The sequence below is a fragment of the Chiloscyllium plagiosum genome, chromosome 30, assembly GCF_004010195.1.
Source record: "Chiloscyllium plagiosum isolate BGI_BamShark_2017 chromosome 30, ASM401019v2, whole genome shotgun sequence".
Taxonomy (NCBI): Eukaryota; Metazoa; Chordata; class Chondrichthyes; order Orectolobiformes; family Hemiscylliidae; genus Chiloscyllium; species Chiloscyllium plagiosum.
Window position 1 is genome coordinate 32455757 of NC_057739.1, and position 18857 is coordinate 32474613.

An 18857-nucleotide genomic window follows, 5' to 3' on the forward strand; every position below is an offset into this window, starting at 1 on the left:
AGAGAGAAAGCTTTGGAGTCAGACAGTTGGAATTTTCTCATTTGAAGTGTTTGGTCAGCTCCACAAGTTCATGCTTCCCCGTGCTTTTCCTGGAGGGAGGAATGTACCAGCATCAAGCTGAAGTGTGGTGAGCAAATCATGAAGCCAATTATTGAGGTACCTAGAAAGCATTTTGTGAGCAGACTGCTATATTGCCAGCATTGTAAGGACTTGCCATTGTGTCCACACTCTGATAAAGAGAAGGCAGCTATATTGGATGTGAATGAAAGTCAAATGATGCCAGCAGAAAATGAGAGCACTATGGTTTCATCTCTCAGCCTTGTCAAACTCATTGTGACTGATGTCACCAATCATCAGGAATCTTGTGTTATCTCGGCTGCTCGTTTGATACTGGTACTTTCTAGGTCGAGAGCATGGTGCTGGAAAAGCACAGCAGGTCAGGCAGCATCTGAGGAACATGAGAATCGACGTTTCAGGCATAAGTCGATTCTCCTGCTCCTCAGATGCTGCCTGACCTGCTGTGCTTTTCCAGCATCAAATCTTGACTCTGATCTCCAGCATCTGCAGTGCTCACTTAACTTTCGAGCCATCATTTCTGCTCGAGTCTCAATAGACTTCCCACTAGTCACAATATAGGGGTAGCCAGCTTCCTTTGCAATGGCTATGCTGTCCTAAGTTCCTCTCAGCAAAACAAACCTCCCTAATAGGCCAACTGAAGCAGAAGTATCCTGATAATTGGCTGTCTCCAGTAAAGTTGTGGATATGCTATGAAAACAATCTCAGAAACCAGAAATAGCCCTGATAAGAACATGGAGCAGGATTAGACTTTAGGCCCATTAAGCCTGCCCTGCCATTCAACAAATTATGGCTGACCTCCCCAGACCTCAACCACTCCTTCATGTTAACTCATCATAGCCCTCAAATCCCAATACTTCGAAAACCTTTCTATCTCCTCAAATGCTTCAAGTAATCCATCCTTGACAATTCTCTGGGATAGAGAATTCCAGGCAAACTGTATTCTCTGAGAGAAGAAATTCTTTCTCATTTCAGTTGAGAATGAATAACCCCTTATTCTGTAACTATGTCCCCTAGACAAGATTCCTCCACAAGAAGAATCATCTTCTCAATATCTACCCCGCCAAGCCCCTCAGAACATTGCATGTTTTAAAACCATCACTCCTCATTATTCTAAACTCTGATGAGAAAGGCCTAAACTATTTAGCTGTTGTTGATAAGTCAATCTCTTCATCTCAGGAATCGGCCACGTGAATCTCTTTTGAGCTGTCTCCAGTGCTAAAACATCCTTTCTTAAATACAAAGAACAAAACTACACAGTAGTCCAAGTGAGTCCTCATCAAAAATCTACACAGTTGTAAAAAATAAATAATAGTCTGTTTTTTATTCTTCCTACCAAATTGTATGACTTCACATTCTCCTATGTTAAACCCCATCCATCTCAATCAACTTATTTGTATCCCCTTTGAGATTCCTATGTTCTTGTCACAACATGCCCTCCTACCAACTTTTGTATCATCAGCAAATTTGGATATATTACACTCTGCTCCCTCCTCCAAGGTAGTAAATAAAAGGTCCTAAGATTGATCTTTCTGGCCTTCTACTAATTAAGTCTTTCCATCAAACAAAACACATTAATCACAACTCTGATTAACCCACAGAAGACAATCATCGAACTATGTTGACATATTACAGTTGGTTCTGACAAAACGCAATAGTTCCATTCTCGTGCAATCCCACAAAATGGCGCAATAGCCATGCCATTTAAACTATCTGGCTGGAATCACGTTATACCCAATACAGATAAGGAAAGTTCATGTTGAACAAAAAATAGTCTGAATTCTTCAATCACGCTAAAGCCAATTCGTGTTGAAGAAACACGCATTATAGCGGAACCAACTATACTTCCAATACTGTGAACTCCTATCTTGTGCAATAACCTTTTAACATTATCAAATGCTTTCTGGAAATCCAAATATCACATATACTGGTTCCCCTTTATCCACACTACTTGTTATACCTTCAAAGAACTCTAGCAAATTTGTTAAACATGATTTCCTCTTCACTAAACCATATTGACTCTGATTGTATTAAGCTTCTCTAAATTTTCTATTATTTGTTCCTTAATAATGGAGTCATTCATTTTCCCAATAATAGATGTTAGGCAACTTGCCTATACTTCCCTGCTTTATGTGTCTCTTCCATCTTGAACAGGATTTCACATTGGAAGACTGCTAATCTGCAGGAACCCTCCCAGAATCCAGTGAAATCTGGACTATTTCTACCAATACTTCCAATATCTCTGCACCCACTTCTTTTAAAACACTTGAATCCAGGCCATCACGTCCTGGCAACTTATCAGCCTTTACTCCCATTCATTTGTCAAATACTTTATTCTTTGTGATACAAACCGTTCCAAGATCTTACCTCCTCTTGGCACCCTGCTTATCTGGTACATTTACAATATTTATAGTGTCCTACATTGTGAGGACTGATACAAAATATTACTTTAACTTATATGCCTTTCCCTGTGCCCGGTTCCCTATTATTAACTCACTTGCATCTTATATCGGATTGCCAAAATTTACAAGAAATTCAGCCCACAGTCTAAACCAGGAAGTATTATTAGATTATATAATTTTGATGTAAAGTTTTATGCAGAACAAAATATGAAGCAATATAAGGAAAGCTGGATTAAAGAAGAGCGAAAAAAGAAATAGCAAGGTGTTTTAAATTAAATTTCCAATCATTAAAATCTGAAAGAATGGAATTGTACATAAGCAAAAATAAATCTTCTGTGCTAAAACAGCTAATTCACAGTAATTAATACTTATCACACTATTAATAATTCATTTACACCTGAATATACTGCTCTTAACTTTTCCTGATTGTTTAGTGGACTGTGATTTTGCACTTACTGACAAAAATGTACCAATTCTTGCATTAGGACTGGTAACAAGATATGTTTTGTTCAATTGAGGATTGCTCAGCAGGCAGATTTGTTACAGGATTTTAGTAATTACTGTTTCAAGAAATCACAGCTACTCTCCTTCACACTAGCTACTAAAATTTAGACTGACTGATATTTATGAAATGAAAAGGTTTTTTAAGCTTCTTGATGTTGTTCAGTTTATCAGAAATTTCAGTCATACTTTTGCCTTTCTGAACCTGCAAATATTTCCAAGTTAGACAGCCACGTTGCCTGTTGCCAGCAAATGTGACTTGGACTGGCAAGACTGGCAAGGGTCTTAACTCAAAAAGGAGCTCAACTTAAAAGGCCATATTTTGGTGGTGTGTCCTTCTGCTATGTAAACTTTGGTGAAAAGCTATCAAATGCATATGCTGTCATTGTTGCAGTGAAAAGTAAGTGACTAGTTAGTGTGTGTGCTGCTGAGTGTTACAGTTCCATTTGTGTTTTAAATGTGAACACTGGTATACGTGTGAGAGGTAGTGTGGCCTCAGCTATGCTACACTGATAGTTGCTATGAAGTAACAGACATTAATTTCTCATGAAGCATCTGATGGAGATGCCTGGCAGCCAGTTGCACGTGTGAATATTGTCTGCAAAATTACAATGCTAACTCATACTCATAGAATGATACAATCCTGCAGTGTGGAAGCAAGCTATTTGGCCCATCAAGCTATTTGACCCTCTGAAGAACATCCCACCCAGACCCACCCCTTACCCTATCCCTGTAACCCTGCATTTCCATTGTTACAACTGTTCTTAAACAAATCTAAAGAGTTCCTCTGATTGTTGACTTAGGCCATTTCCTGTAGCCACTTTGGCACCTCTGCTTTTATTCCTCTCTTCAGAAAAAACCCACAACAAAATAACCTTTCTAAGGTGACAGCATTGTCACAGGAGGAAACTGAAGCACCCAAGGAAACGCACACAGAGGGAGAAAGGGCAAACTTCACACAGTCACCTGAGGGTGGAATCGAACCTGGATCCCTGTGAAGCACCAGTGCTAACCACTGAGCCACTATCCACACACAACTCCTAGAAGCATGAAAATTTGAGTACATAGTGGAACATAACCTGCTGGAGTGCAGATTATTCATCCACTCACACATGTTCCTGGGTTGCAGAATGTGAAGTGCAGTCTAGGTAGCTTTTAAATATGGCACCTAAACGTTGAACCAAGATGTCCTAGCAGGGGACAGAATGTACTGCTCATCTGCTATTAAGATTTGGCATTTTACCCATCCTTGACTATGTAATGAGCTGAAAAGAGCATATTTGCATGGGATAACACACCCAGTCCCGAGCAGAAGCCTCTCTCACTTTTCTACCTGTCTCCATAGTTAAAGTAAATTCCACTCTACGTCACATTCACAATGTGGAAAGTTTAGTCACATTCTGATTGAAATCTCATTCATTCTGAATCTTCTTCCTAATCGGTCTTTCTGTGAACCTCGTATATGTACTTGTACTTATGCATAATTGCCATGCCCTCCCTGTTGTTGGAGCGACAATGTTGCCAATGGTTTTTGTTTGGTTGCATCTTGAAGTCTCTGTTGGTGTCTCTGGAATCAGATTATTTATAAAAGGTGAACCCAATGTTCTTTTACACCACATGACTTGCAAAGACCTTGGAATTCAGGATGTCTTTTTGCTGGGTTCAGTAGATCATATTTCCCACACAGCTTGCTTATTTTCAGCAACCTGGCTGCTACACCAATACTCTAGCTGCACCTAATGCTTGCAGATGTTGTTGGCTGGCTACAGTTGCTTCAAATAATCTACCATTTTCGCTAAGAAACCATTTTTGAAAGTTCCAAATGGAGTTAAAGATACAATCAGCTCTATTAGCTGCTAAGACAACTCAGTTTCCAAGAAATCACAGCCCTTCCCTTTGTTGCAATACACACTGATAAACTGATCATTTGATTTTTGAGGCTGTTGTCTGAGAAACATCAGCTCCAAATGGTAAATTCCGAAGATGAAGCTGATCCTCCGGCATGTTCCATAATATTAGGGTCTTTCTGATCTTAGTGAGGAAAGCCCAAAGTGTTGACTGTATGCAGTTCCTCATTTGAAATTGATTTTTATTTTCATTGTAGCTAAATCTCAAAAAAAGCTCCATCCGTTCTTTAAAATGCCTAATTTGGGCAGGACATCTTTTACCTTCCAGTTCATGCTGGGGAATTTGGTAATCATCTTCCTGATGCCTCTATTATTTATAAATACTGTCAATGTGTAGCGGATGTATAGAATTGCTACTCCACGGGGAGATTCAACATCGCAATTGCAGTGTTTTTTGTTTCCTTTCATAACATACAATTTAAACCAAGATCATGAATCAGCATTTCTCTATTCCACTGGCATCAGATCTTTACAAGCATGCTGGGAAATTAAGATTAAACTATGAAAACAGAGTATTTACATAGGAAAAACCTTGGAATTCACCTTGAGGAAATGTTGAGGAAATCCTTTGTTGAGGCTGTATCTTCCATTCTCCATAAGGTCTTTTTCTTGCAAAAGACAATTCAAGACCCCCTGTTTTCTAACCATCGTCACCTACCACTAAATGCCATGCTACATTTCTTTACTGTTTTTCGCTGCGAACCAGGGTTTTTTTCCTGTTTCTACTTTGTTTCCTTTAACACAAAAATGACAGAAATGAACCCTTTGAATGGCATTTCAAAGCCCTGAAGCTTCCTACAACACATTTTGAAACTGACTGCTGCTCACACAAACCACCTATCTGACCAGTTCACAAATCTTGTACTTGCTGTCAACCATTGCTCTTTGTGGTGTGATTTTGCCTCCATGGATTTCAAGGCACACACAACTTCTGTACGACTTTCAGTTCTTGGCTGAGGCTTTTCCTATGATCTTCAGTTTCAATTTTACATTGCAGTCTTCATGATGTCTAAGTAAACCCAGCAGTTATCACCATTTTGAGGTTTTGTGTTCAAATACACAAATTTACCATACTTATCCCTGGACTAGTTAGTGCTTTTAGGTTCTGTTAATTTGAAATTCTGGTATAGGATTACTCTGCAGGCAACTTTGTGACAAAAGCTTAGAATTAACCTGATGTTGTCATTTTTTAAACTTTGTCCACCCCAGTCTAATACTGGCTCCTCAAAATCAATAAAAGCTCAGAAATAATTGTTTCAGGAAGACATAGCTACACCCTTTCATTACATGCTGCAAGTCAGAATGGCAACAGCTGCTAATGTTCTATATCTTGGTTACTCGCTCAATAGATTTTCTTAAAGTGCTATTGCAACAAATACTGTGACTTAGCAGTCTCCATTCACAGGACTTCTGTCCCAATTTGCAATCAGAATGAATGCAGTCAGTGCATAATTTCAGGCTGACATGCTGGATTACCAGCACCATCCCATCCCCAGGCCATTTTTCAGAGGCTGGTTTAGGGCAGAACAATTGCCTACCTGCAAGTAGCAGTCAGCATAGAAAGAAAATTTAAGGTCATTGTTCAGAGGCCAGCTGCAAGTTCAACCAAGTTCTACTCCAGTGTGTTTTCTGCCTGATGGTAAGTCAAATCTGAAAATCCAGGCAGGGGTTGGTCTGGAAAAATAGTCAAATTCTATTCCATACAAAAACCATCTGAAACTCCGCCCTTCTCCTGCCTGCACAATTGCTGAAATCATTTTGGAGCCTTTGTCCAAGTTACATCACATTGGATAATAAGAAAACTTTTTATCTCTCATTAGGTTTACATATGACATCAAGAAATGCAATACAGGTCATTTTGTTATAACACACGTTCGTCAATATGAATTCGCTGTAACGCAATTCCAATACTAACACTTTAAGCGCAGTTTCTAAAGCATGATTTTCTAGAACTCGGAATTGCATAGGTTGACTGTATAAAACTTGAATTGATCTGTTAAACTACAAATTTAGTGCTAAAGAAAGCCAATAAAAGTTCTGAACTGACTATACTTCAATTTCTTTCCATTTATAGATCATGCCTCACTGACGGTGCAGCAGATAGTGACAAAGAGGAGACAATTGAAGCTGAACTACATGACATGAATGGGACTCCCTCTAGCAAAGAGCAGAACTGGTCATCCCTCTGCTTGAAACAAGTCTTTCCTAAATATTCTAGACAATTCAGTTACCTGCTGATTGTGGACCGTATTGCTCTACTGTTTATCAGATTCCTGGGCATTAAAGGAAGTATGAAACTTGGTCCAACAGGATTTCGGACTTTCATCAGGTCAGTGAATTCACACTATTACAGTCTTTATCATCAAATTTGATTTCCTGGGATGGATATCAGAATTAAAAAGAGGACGTTTATTCGCTTACAAAATATTTAGCCCCCAGTTTCTGTTGCTTATTCACAAAATCTTCATAATCTATTACATGCTGTGGGAAATAAAGTTTCCATGCAATAAAATGCAACAAATGAAATATGATTTATAGTATATCATAGTGTCAAACATGCATAGCAACTGATTTGATCAGTAGACCATATTTGCTATCTGTACCACTGTCAAGTTAAATTCAAAACTAACAATAAAAGCATAACCAACAAATACTCTTTAATTTTTTGGATATACTATGCATAAAAATACACATAACATTTTCACTTCTGTTAGGAAATAAACAATTTCACCTTGATATGTTTCTTTAGGCAGTGTCATATAAGAGCCTGAATAACTCGTTAGTAATTTTAGTTCCATAGTGAATGCATTTTCCCAAATAATTCTATTTTACAGAATTTTAAACCAAGCATTCTTGAAAAACAATGATCTGTAACGAGTGCAGGTATCACATTTAGGTGGTAATATTTAATACTTAAAATGTAAATTTGGTCCCATTCTAACTCATCAATTTCACACTAATTCAGAGGTGTTCGTCCTTTAGCCCCTCATTTGGAAAGTTGGCCTCAGTGAGTTGATCTGAAAAGCAAGCTTGGTTTCACAATTGAGTTTGTGACTTTTCATTCACAAATGAGGCCGTACAAGTCTTTACTTCAAATGAAGAAACTGCTGCTATGTGGGAGTGGAGTAAAGCTGGCAGTGGAAAGTTGCGATAAAGGCCTAAGGAACGCATCTCAGATTGAGCTCAGTTGGAGCAGCAGCTAAACCCTGAAAGAAACTCTGCCAGAATTTGAAATGGCTGACAAAAGGAATATCAACATAAAAGTGAGAGCTGATTGGTAGATAGTGGTAGTGGTCAATCTTATTTTCAAGTTTTAACAAAGTTTTACCACCAATGTGTATACTAATACAATATTTGAAAATCAACATAAATAAGTTAATAATATAACAAAATAATTAAATTCATTTTAAAAATAATTAAAAATGGCATTACAGGTGGTGTATGAAGCTGAAATATGTAGGAGCTTAAGGATACCATTGTAATTGAGGGCAAACATATCTGCACCATGTTTGAAGTTTGAGCAACTTTGGCTGAGAGTTTGAGCTGTGTGTTGAATTATAGACACTGTGATGCATCAGGAAGTGAAGACATTACCTGGCAGTCACACCTCCTAGGATAGGGTGTTCTGATATACTCAGTGGTTAAGGACAGGAGGCTGTAACCACAGTAGGGTAGGTAAGAGGACCCAGAGGAAAGGTGTGTATTAGTGTCAGCCTCTGCAATTATTCAATAGGTTTGAGGATCTTTCAGCTTGTTTGGAAGAGGGCAGGGGCTGTGGGATGGATGAGCTAAATGACTATGGCACCATTGCAAAGAAACCCCTACAAGCAGTGGGGGAACTAAACAAATTCTAGTGCTGGTAGGGAACAGCATGGGGGGTGGGGTGGTATTGTGTGGTATTGACACTGTTCTCTGCAGCAAGGTGTGTTGTCTGGCTGATGTCTGGTTTCAGGAAATCAGCTCTTGGGTGGAGAAGAACTTACAATGAAAGGGGGAAGGGAAAAGTTGTTGTAGTCCATGTAGGCACCAACAACATTGGTAGAACAAGGAAAGAGGTTCTGCATAGTCCATAAGACGAGCTAGAGACCAAATTAAGAAGCAGAACCTCAAAGGTTATCATATCTAGATTTTGCACATAGTTTAAGGGAGAGAAATGTGGTCCAAAATTAAAGATTTGAATTTAAACAAGGGCAATGTGGCCATGAAAGCAGAGCTATAAAACTGAACTGGTAATTTTGGTTAAGATACAGCAATGCAGTGGCAAATATTTAAGGGATATTCCAGAAAGGGGACAATAGACACATTCCAGCAAATAAGAAAAGTTTTTAGGGACGGACCCACCATCCATGAATAATTTTAAAAGTCAGTTAGTATCAAACTCAAAGAAAAGACATATGATTGTGCAAAGACAATTGGCAAGTCAGAAGATTGGGCAGAATATATTTAAAAAACAAAGTATTATAAGACTACTAATAAGGAGGGGAAATAGAGAATGAGAGAAAATTAGCTAAAATATAAGTACAAACAGGAAAAAAATGTTTAAAAAGTTAACAAAATGTTGGAACTATTAACTAAAAATGAGGACAAATAGATCACAGATGAGTGGACAGATATTTTGTATAAGATTTCACTGAAGAAGACATGAGTACCATCTCAGAACTAATTATAGATCAAGAATTAACAGGGAGAAACCAAGAAAGTCACAATTCCCAGGAAAGTAGTGAGTTACGTTGTTGGAACTGCAAGTTGAACAAGTCTCTGGGTCCTGATGGATTTCATTCTTATCTCATCTTAAAAGAAGTAGCTAGTGAAATAGTTGATGTGTTAGTTTTTCATTTTCCAAAATTTGCTAGATTTGGGGAAGGTTCCTTCAGATTGGAAAATAGTTAATGTAACCTCTTCATTCAGAAGGGAGGCAGAAGGCAAGAAACTAGAGGCCAGTTAGTTTAACATCTGTCTTATGAATGCAGGTAAAAGTTGCAACATTTAAAAGACATTTGGTTAAATACATGAATAGGAAAGCATTGGAGGAATATGGGCCAAATGCAAGCAAGTGGGATTAGTTTAGTTTGGGAACATAGATTGTTTGGACTGAAGGGTCTGCTTCCATGCTGTATGCCTCTATGACTCCATATATAAAAGTGCTGTGGCACAACAATCTGCATTTATGTAAGACTAAAATTATGTGGCTTCTGTAAGTTTAAAAAAAAAACAGAAAATGCAGAAATTAGAGTCAGGTAATATGTTAAGGAAGAGAAAATGTGCTAGGGTTTTAGGCCGATGACCCATTGAAATTGGAAGAAGTGAGATCTAACAATTTATAAACAAGTAATCATGTGGTGCAAGCTTAAGGATTAGAACCTAATCTTTCTAAAAGATACTTCTTAAACCACCTAGCCTCAACCCTTCAGATCATAACTACTGTCAGACATATGCTGGTAATTTTGGGGAGGTGACACTTTAGCGATATTACCACTAGACTACTAATCCAGAGACCCAAATAAATTTCTGGAGACCCAGGTTCAAATCCCACCATAGAAGATGGTGGAATTTGAATTCAATAAAATTCTGGAATTAAGTGTCTAATGATGACCGTTGTCGATTGTTTGGAAACCCATCTGGTTCACAAATGTTCTTTAGGGAAGGAAACTGCATCCTTACCTGATCTGGCCCATATGTGATCCCAGACCCACAGCAATGTGGTTGACTCTTAGCTGTCCTTTGGGCAATTAGAGATGGGCAATAAATGTTGGCCTAGCCAGTGATGCCCCATCCCATGAATAAATTTTAAAAATGTTTCAGCCATTGCTGTTTACACCTTCTCGAGACCTATCTTTTGTTTCTTTATTGCCGCATTTACTACTCCCATTGGTGGGTTAGTGTTCTTTAGGGAAGAAAATTGATTATGCTGACTTGGTTAGGCTCAAATGTATTTTCAGTCCCATATACACATCAAGTTATGAAGTCACCAAGCAAGTCATTCACTTGTATTGAAACATTCTCTGCCAACTAGTGATGGGCAATAAATTCTAACCTTGCCAGTGGCACCTCCATTTTGGTAAAAATAAAAGTAAATTAATGCAATACTAATGCAAATGTTGATGGTGCTAAAGATCATTCTGTTGTTTTAAGTTTTTATTTATATGTTGGCTGTTATATGTCCAAGCTGTTCCTGTTTATTAATAACCTCACTGAGCTCACTGAGAACTGTCAAATCCAGCAAGCTTGGTTTTTTGTGAGCCTCCAAATTCCTTTACTGCACTGTTGAGAATTGAGTCATCAGCTGTCTCAAACATGACCTCTGGTATTCACTCTTTAAACTTCTCTCGCTTCATAACAACTCAAGTTCCACTATTGTCTGATTATGCACCTGTGCAGTTCAACTAAATGGTTTACCAAAAAAAACAAAAATAGGGTTTTAGTGGAACAGGAAAGCTGATTTAAAATGAATGAACTAAATATATTATTTTAAATAATAAATGAGAATCGATAGCCATTTTTCTTTAATCTATTTCACTGTTCCACTATCTAAGTAATAGAAGTCCCGTTGACACTTTGCTCGCAGTCTCCTCTAGGAAGTCATTGTTCTTATGGAGTCAAACCTACATTATGTAAAATTTACGACATCTTGATAAAATATACTTTACTTTGGTGGCTATTTGTTATTTTTAACAAACATTTTTTGATGGGTTTTGGAATACTTTTCCCCATATCTTATCTGAGCTATGATTAATAAGTTATTTTCCACCTACAGTAATGTTTCAACCTGTATTCGCTTTTATCCTCTAAGCAGTGGGACTGACTATGTATTAACTTCCCAAATGTTTTTCAAACATCAAGAAATTAATGTTTGAGATATTGTTTAGTCTTCATTATTGATTGCTGTTTATCCTACAGTATCAATCTACAATACATTTCTTAATTAAAATGTTACATACTGCATTTATCGTTTTTATATTCCCAATGCTTTTGGATTTTACATTGTAGGACCTGTAAACTCAGCAACAGTAACCTGTCAATGGCATCTGTTGATATTTTATACATTGATATTGCGCGAAGATGGAATATCATTCGTGGGGACAGAGGAGAATCTGGTAACTAAATGTTTTCTGCTATTCTTTCTTGCATTTCTGACTGAATAACTAATTGGTTATTTATTCTTAATGATTGAATGTGATGCCTATTTATTTTTCACACAGTTGATTTTTTTTTGAGACAGAACTTTGGTCTATCCACAAGTTGAAATTGTGGTTAAAACAAAATCATGCCAATTAAAAGCAAAAAACTTGCATCAGAAATGAAATCCTCTTTTCTTTTATGTATTTATAGAGAATACATGTTGCTGAAGTATACGTAGGAATTCTTAAGGGATTAAATATATGCATGACTCTTTCAATCTTTCATCAAGGATTGGAATCTCATAAACATCAAATCTGGGTGTCAGAGAAGCAGAACTGAAAAACTGAAGTTGTCAGATATGTTTTCTGTTCAAATAAAACAGTTCATTAAAGATTAGAAGATTAATCTTTAAAATGTTCAAAAATTGTGATCTGTTGACGGCACAAAATTTTTGACAGTTTCCTCAGGCATCTTGAAAGGTTATTTGAATGTTAATTAAACTGAAGCCTCTCCCATCTTAGTTCGTGTGAGTATTCTTTTTAATGCATTGCAATATGAGATTTTAAACTACTTTGATTCTTTATAACCTGTACCACATGTCAGTTTAAAGTTAAATAAATGTTTCAGACCACTAGAAATGAAAGCATGTAGAAGAGTTGAAGCCAACTTCACAGCTTGTAACTGAAAAATGTCAGATAAAGATGCATTTAAGTAAACAAATAGCATTTATATTTTGTGGCATTTATGAAAGCCCAGTACTTTTGGGACAGGACTTTAGACCACAAAGGAATTATTGATTAAAAATGTTAATCTCTGATCTATTATCTGGAATGTTTTACATCCTGTTGCTTTGCTGAAAAGTGGATATTAATTCATTTTCATATCTAGTACTTAGATCTCTGCATGTGAATTAGTACTTTGTCTCACTTACTGTCCTTTTTTCTTATTCAGTTGAGATTGGAAAATAACCACAGATAGAAATGGGCATGAGAAAACTGATTCAACTCAAATAATCAATTAACCTGGTACAATGTTGATTTATTCAATTCAATTCAACACAAACTATTTAAGTTTAAACAATGAGTGCTAAAATATCCAGTCGGAAAGCTTAGGTGCTGTGGCATTTGATTTTTAAAAATAGTCTTGACAGTCAAAGGGAACTGAAAACTGGCACAGGAATTGTGTTGCACAACTAATTTGTGGTTATTGCTTGAAATGCAGACAGCTTGTTAACTTGTTGCTGCCTGCTCATTATAATGACTTCTCCTTACATCTAGCAAACACCCAGAGTGAACTCGAAATAAGTTCCTTACACCACTTAAAGCCAGCTGACAATGGTTAAGGCTCACCTGCATATCTTGAAGAGGATGATTTAAAGTAGATTTTGGGAATTGTGCAGGAAAATGAATTTGTGCTGGGAAGCAATGAGAAACCACATAATGTGCTCAAAGATTTTTGGACATTGCATTGGAGGCTTAAATGGAGGTCATATAAAGAAGGCAAGCTATTCTCTTCCATAGGGGAGCAGGAATAATTTTCGTCCATGGTCAAAAGGAAATTACAGAGAATAGTTGTTAAGGTCAATGCCTAGAATCAAATTCTGAGAACCTGATCATAGGATTCGAAGAATTTCAGTGACTTCATACAAGTGATTAAGGTCAACAAATGCATCTTCAAATATCTTAAACTGCCAACAGTACATTGGCCTGAGGTATTTCTCGGTACATCACATCTCCCATTACATGCCTAAGGAAAACCTCTATTAATCAGACTTCGTTACCACTATTCATATTCTTGAACTCCTCTCAATCTTAGCATGGCTGCAAGCCTCACATCCATATCTCGCACATGGGACACATTGCCAGTTTTTCAAACATGGCAGCCATGTTATGCAGACAGATTACACCACGTTTATCAACACACTTCCTCTCTTGCAGGGCAAGGTGGCACACAACCAGAGGTAGCAGGAACTAACTGGAAGAGGATAGGTGCACTGTGTCCAATTGTCTGCATGAAGGAGAAGGTGCTGGCCATTTGTGGAACAGCTGTGGCGAGCAACAATTATCTTTAAACCTAATCCTCCTCCTCACATCTCACTTTCTCTTCATCCCACAATCCTTTCTGATTCTAATGATCTAAGTATGCATCTCCAATTTTCAGACCCTCCCCTCATTCCCACCTTACCCTTACATCATTTTTCCTTTCAGAGATCCAAGAGATGCAACAAGTCCAGGCAGTTGATGAAGATGTAAATAATCCCATCACTTGATTTTACACTCTCGGACACCAGTCCAAGATATTACCAATGCACATCTCATGGAAGATAGGTTAGAAGAAAAATATGTACACAACCATACACCAGACACAATTTCTTATGTTCAGGACAGAAGGCAAGCTTAGTACAGGTGCCAACTCACCAGAAAGTAAAGTAATGCATGGGGTTCACTGTAGAAGACTCCGATAAGAACTTTGATAAACAACTTAGAAAAAAATTAAATAAAAACAGAAAATGCTGCAATTAGTCAATGGATTAGGTTGCATCAATGAGAGAAATGTTAAAATATCAAGATGGAAGTCTAAGATAGGATAGATTCATAGAATCCCTACGGTATGCAAGCAGGCCCTTTAGCCCAACAAGTCCACACCAACCCTCTGAACATTAACCCACCCAGACCCATTCCCTACCCTATTATCCTATATTTACCCCGACCAATGCACGCACCCTACACATCCCTGAACTCTGTGGCCTATTTAGCATGGCCAATTCACATGGGAGGAGACCTGAGCACCTGGGGGAAACCCATGCAGACTCCACACAGACAGTTGCCCGAGGCTGGAATTGAACCCAGGTCTGTGAGGCAGCAGTGGTAACCACAGCCACCGTGCTGCCACGATGGTAGTGGGTTGGCAGTGAGGAGACTTGGATTAAAATTTCCAATATTTATGCAAAGCATATGTTTGAATGAGATTCATGGCAGCCAATTTGCCATGACCCATCACAACTTTTGTCATGCAATTTTCCAATCTCCAACTCATTAATTAAGGAACTGGCCTCTTTTCCATCTGTCTGATGGAATTGTGCAGCAGGAAAGGTGGAAGTGCCAGGATTTTGTGACATTTATGCCACTAGCACCATATTTAAACATTGCCCACTCACCATGCAGACCGTCTAAGCCAAGAACTATCTCTGACACTATGTGTTCTCGCATTATCCCAAAGAAAATAGTTCTGAAGGGAAGTTAAATCCTTGTGTTGCGGACAGAGACAAGGTGCTGAGGTGGTGGAAAGTAGGGGTCAAAGGCTGACCACCAAAGGAGGCCAAGCCATTCGGTTCAGCCAGCCTAGACTGAGATGGTGGCCTGGATCAATGTAGTGTCTTGGGTGAAATGGAATGTAGAGCAATGCAGGAAGAAGATGAATGATCTTCTTTACTCTACAACTGTAAGTGCCACCATTTCTTTCTGCTACCTCTACTCCTAGATCCCCATACAATATATGTTTCCCACTACACATACATCTCAACAAGGCTTATGGATGACGAGTGTTACTATTTCAATCAATATGTCCATTTAATGTTTGTCATCCACTTCATCCCCCCAAACAACTAATTCATCCTGTCCTTGCTCTTCCAATTCACTGTGAACACTTCTCCTGCACCTGCATTACCACTAACAGCTCTCCCATCCACTTATCCCATCCATACTCAAACCTTTTTTTCATTAGTTCATGAGATGAGAGCATCGCCGGCTAGACTAGCATCCAACGCTGATCCCTAATTGCCCAGAGAGTAGTTAAAAGTCAACCCACATTACTGTGGGTCTGGAGTCACATGTAGACAAGACTAAGTAAGGATGACAGTTTCCTTCCCAAAAGGGCATTAGTTAATCATAGGAGCTTTTCCTGACAATCAGGAAAAGCTCCTATGATTCACGGTCATCATTAGACTCTTAATTCCAGATATTTATTGAATTCAAATTCCACCATCTGTCTTGATGGAATTTGAGCATGGATCCCGAGAACATTACCTGGGTTTCTAAATTAACAGTCCACTGATAATTCCACTAGGCCATTGCCCCCCCCAACTTCCTTTTGCCTCATTACAGGAAAAAATGTCTCATTGGCCAAGAAGGACCTGAGGCAAGGTGGCAGGCATAAGGTCTCTCACACTATATGAAGAGAAAGTGCTTGATTGGTTGGTCAAGAATGAGATAACAGCCTACTTCCATTGCATCCTCCACCAGCTCAGAGACTTGCACTTCAAAGGGTTCTCTATCTAGGTTAGACTCAACAGCACAATCTGGTGAGCGTATCGCTGACACACCCCTGTAGCTGACCAAGAAAGAAATGTCCCAGGTCTATAACAGAGGATCACTGGAGACCAAGCACCCACACAATCCCAGGCAGAACATGATTCCCTGGTCTCAGCTAATGTTTCCTCTAAGCTGCATAAAGAACTGTTAACCCAGCCCAGCCCATATCCTATGAATAAATTATAAAAATCCTCACTCCAATGCTCCTTCTTCTCAGGGAAAGAGGATGGTGTCAACAGGCCAAGAGTAGGGAGCAGGGGCCACACATAATTATAAATAGCCTACAATTTTATATATATCTGTTTGTTTGCACTCTTACAATGTCTGCTATAGTGTCTTTGGCGCTATCAGACCTGGTGAATTTGCATCAATATGAGGGATGAATAGCCTTTTTAGACATGTCAAGGATGAAAGAAGTTGTAATGGCAAGCATTTCCCATTTCTTACAACCAAGCAAGAATTTCACTGCAGGTAGCATTAAATGTCATGAATCTTGGAATGCATTCATGCAGCCATGGAATTACACTTTAACATGGACAACATTCAGTCTATAAGCAATGTGCAAGGATTGTGATAGGGCCTGCTCTGCACAAATCATTCAATGTATACCTACCTTATGAGTGAGGTTACAGGATCAGTAATAATTCCACACATCTCTGGGAGAAAAGGTTAATTCTATGCATTTAGATTCTTAAGGAAAACATTCTCATTCAAGGCTTGAGGTTGAATAATCAGAAGTTCATCTGTCTTCTGCCCTTCATAGCACATTGGCTTGTTGACAGAAGCTGCACAAAGTACTACCTTTCTCAGGTTAAGCACTTTCCTGCAGAATGCTGAATCATTTCAGGGAAATTTTAAAGCCTACGCAAACTCTAAAACCTTGAAGGCTAACCGATAATGGAATGGTAAAAAGGAGGTTCTTCAGGATTACTCCTGTCATGAAACTTCACTCCACATTCCTTGTAGCAGAGCGATTGAGGTGAGCATCATTGGGATGTAAAAAATTATGAGGCACATAGACAGGATAGATAGGAAGAAACATTTCTCTGTGATAGACGGATCAATGTCCAAGGGATTCGATTTTAACGGAAGGAATAGGAGTTTTGGAAGAGATGTGAGGAAAAATATTTTCACCAAGAGGGTGGGAGGAATTTGGAACTCACTGCCTTAAGAATGGTAGAGGCAGAAACTTTTAAAACATCTTGGAAAATGGAATTAGAATAGTTAGGTGTTTGTGTTTGACCAGTGCAGACTTGATGGGCTAAAGGCCTTTTTCTATGCTATAGACTTCTATGATTTAGAACACATAGATCTCATCTGCTGAAGCCTTAAAAGCGATCTAGCTTTAGCAGCACACAATGTGAGCGCCCCGTTTAACTGACTGCTGCTTTCTCTCTAATAGTGAGTAGACTTGTAAAGTGTAGATACCTGAAATTAGGGTCACCCAATGATACTAAGCATATAATCATATGGATGAGCAGACATTTATTCAGTCCAGAAAAGTTTAAGGATTACAAAAATAATGAATTTCACATGCACTTTCAACTGACCGAGGCTCCTTGCCAAATAAAAGAAAGTTACAGAAAGAAAGGAAGTCTAAATCCAACTCATTCATTCAGGCAGTTGGCTTGAATTAGGTCTGGCTTCTCACACTCCATGGTGCATAGCTGTATCATACTTGCTTAGATGTCCCTCCCAGTAAATGTCCAGAGGCTCATCTTCAGAAGATTGCAGCTGATCCTCCATTTTCTGTGCATTCAGAACATCCCCTTTTTATTGGTTACAGTTGTGAAGAGCACAGCATGCCACAATGATGCTGGAAGTCTTCTCAGCTAAACTGCAATACCGCACCAGACCCCAATTCTAGGCATCAAAACCTCATCTTTTGCTTATGTATGGCCCTGGTTAAAGCATGGACCTTTTTTTAATCTGAGGATTATGTAAAGGCATCATTGAATACCATCAGCCATGTTTGAAGGTAATAGCCCTTGTCTCCTTGAAGCCATCTCTGTACCGTTCAATAACCTAGAGCCTGTGAATTTTCTAGTACATCGTGGCTGCATCCAGGATATCTGACGCACACCTCCAAAATCTGGCACCAACGGTCACAGATAAGCTGAACATTGATGGAATAGAAGCCTTTTCTCCAGAGACCTCCTTAGGTACATGGTGAGGAATTTTCAAAGCAAGAGGGTGCAGGCTACAGCACAATGTACCTGGGGGAACATAGCAATGTTGGAGAATCCAACCTCCTGAACTGCTTGATCTTCCTCATCACAGGAGCTGGATATAAACTGGTGTAATCTGCCTTCCTGTTCTTGCCACCAAAGTGGATAACCATACATTTATCCACATTAAACTTCATTTGCCATGCATCTGATCACTCACCTAACCTGTCCAGGTCACCCTGTAATCTCCTAACATCCTCCTCACATTTCACCCTGCCACCCAGCTTAGTATCATCAGCAAATTTGCTAATGTTATTACTAATACCATCTTCTATATCATTAACATATATTGTAAAAAGCTGCGGTCCCAGCACT

At 38.7% G+C, this 18857-nt stretch overlaps 1 protein-coding gene across 10 annotated transcripts in view; it reads left to right on the forward strand.

Annotated features, from left to right (window-relative positions):
* ttll11 (tubulin tyrosine ligase-like family, member 11) overlaps positions 1 to 18857 on the forward strand; it is a 217538-nt gene that overhangs the window by 173369 nt on the left and 25312 nt on the right. For all 10 annotated transcript variants that reach the window (XM_043720257.1, XM_043720259.1, XM_043720260.1 and 7 more), the window contains 2 exons: positions 6960 to 7214; positions 11873 to 11979. In XM_043720257.1, coding sequence (XP_043576192.1) covers positions 6960 to 7214; positions 11873 to 11979 — 362 coding nt within the window. The remainder of the gene's footprint in view (positions 1 to 6959; positions 7215 to 11872; positions 11980 to 18857) is intronic.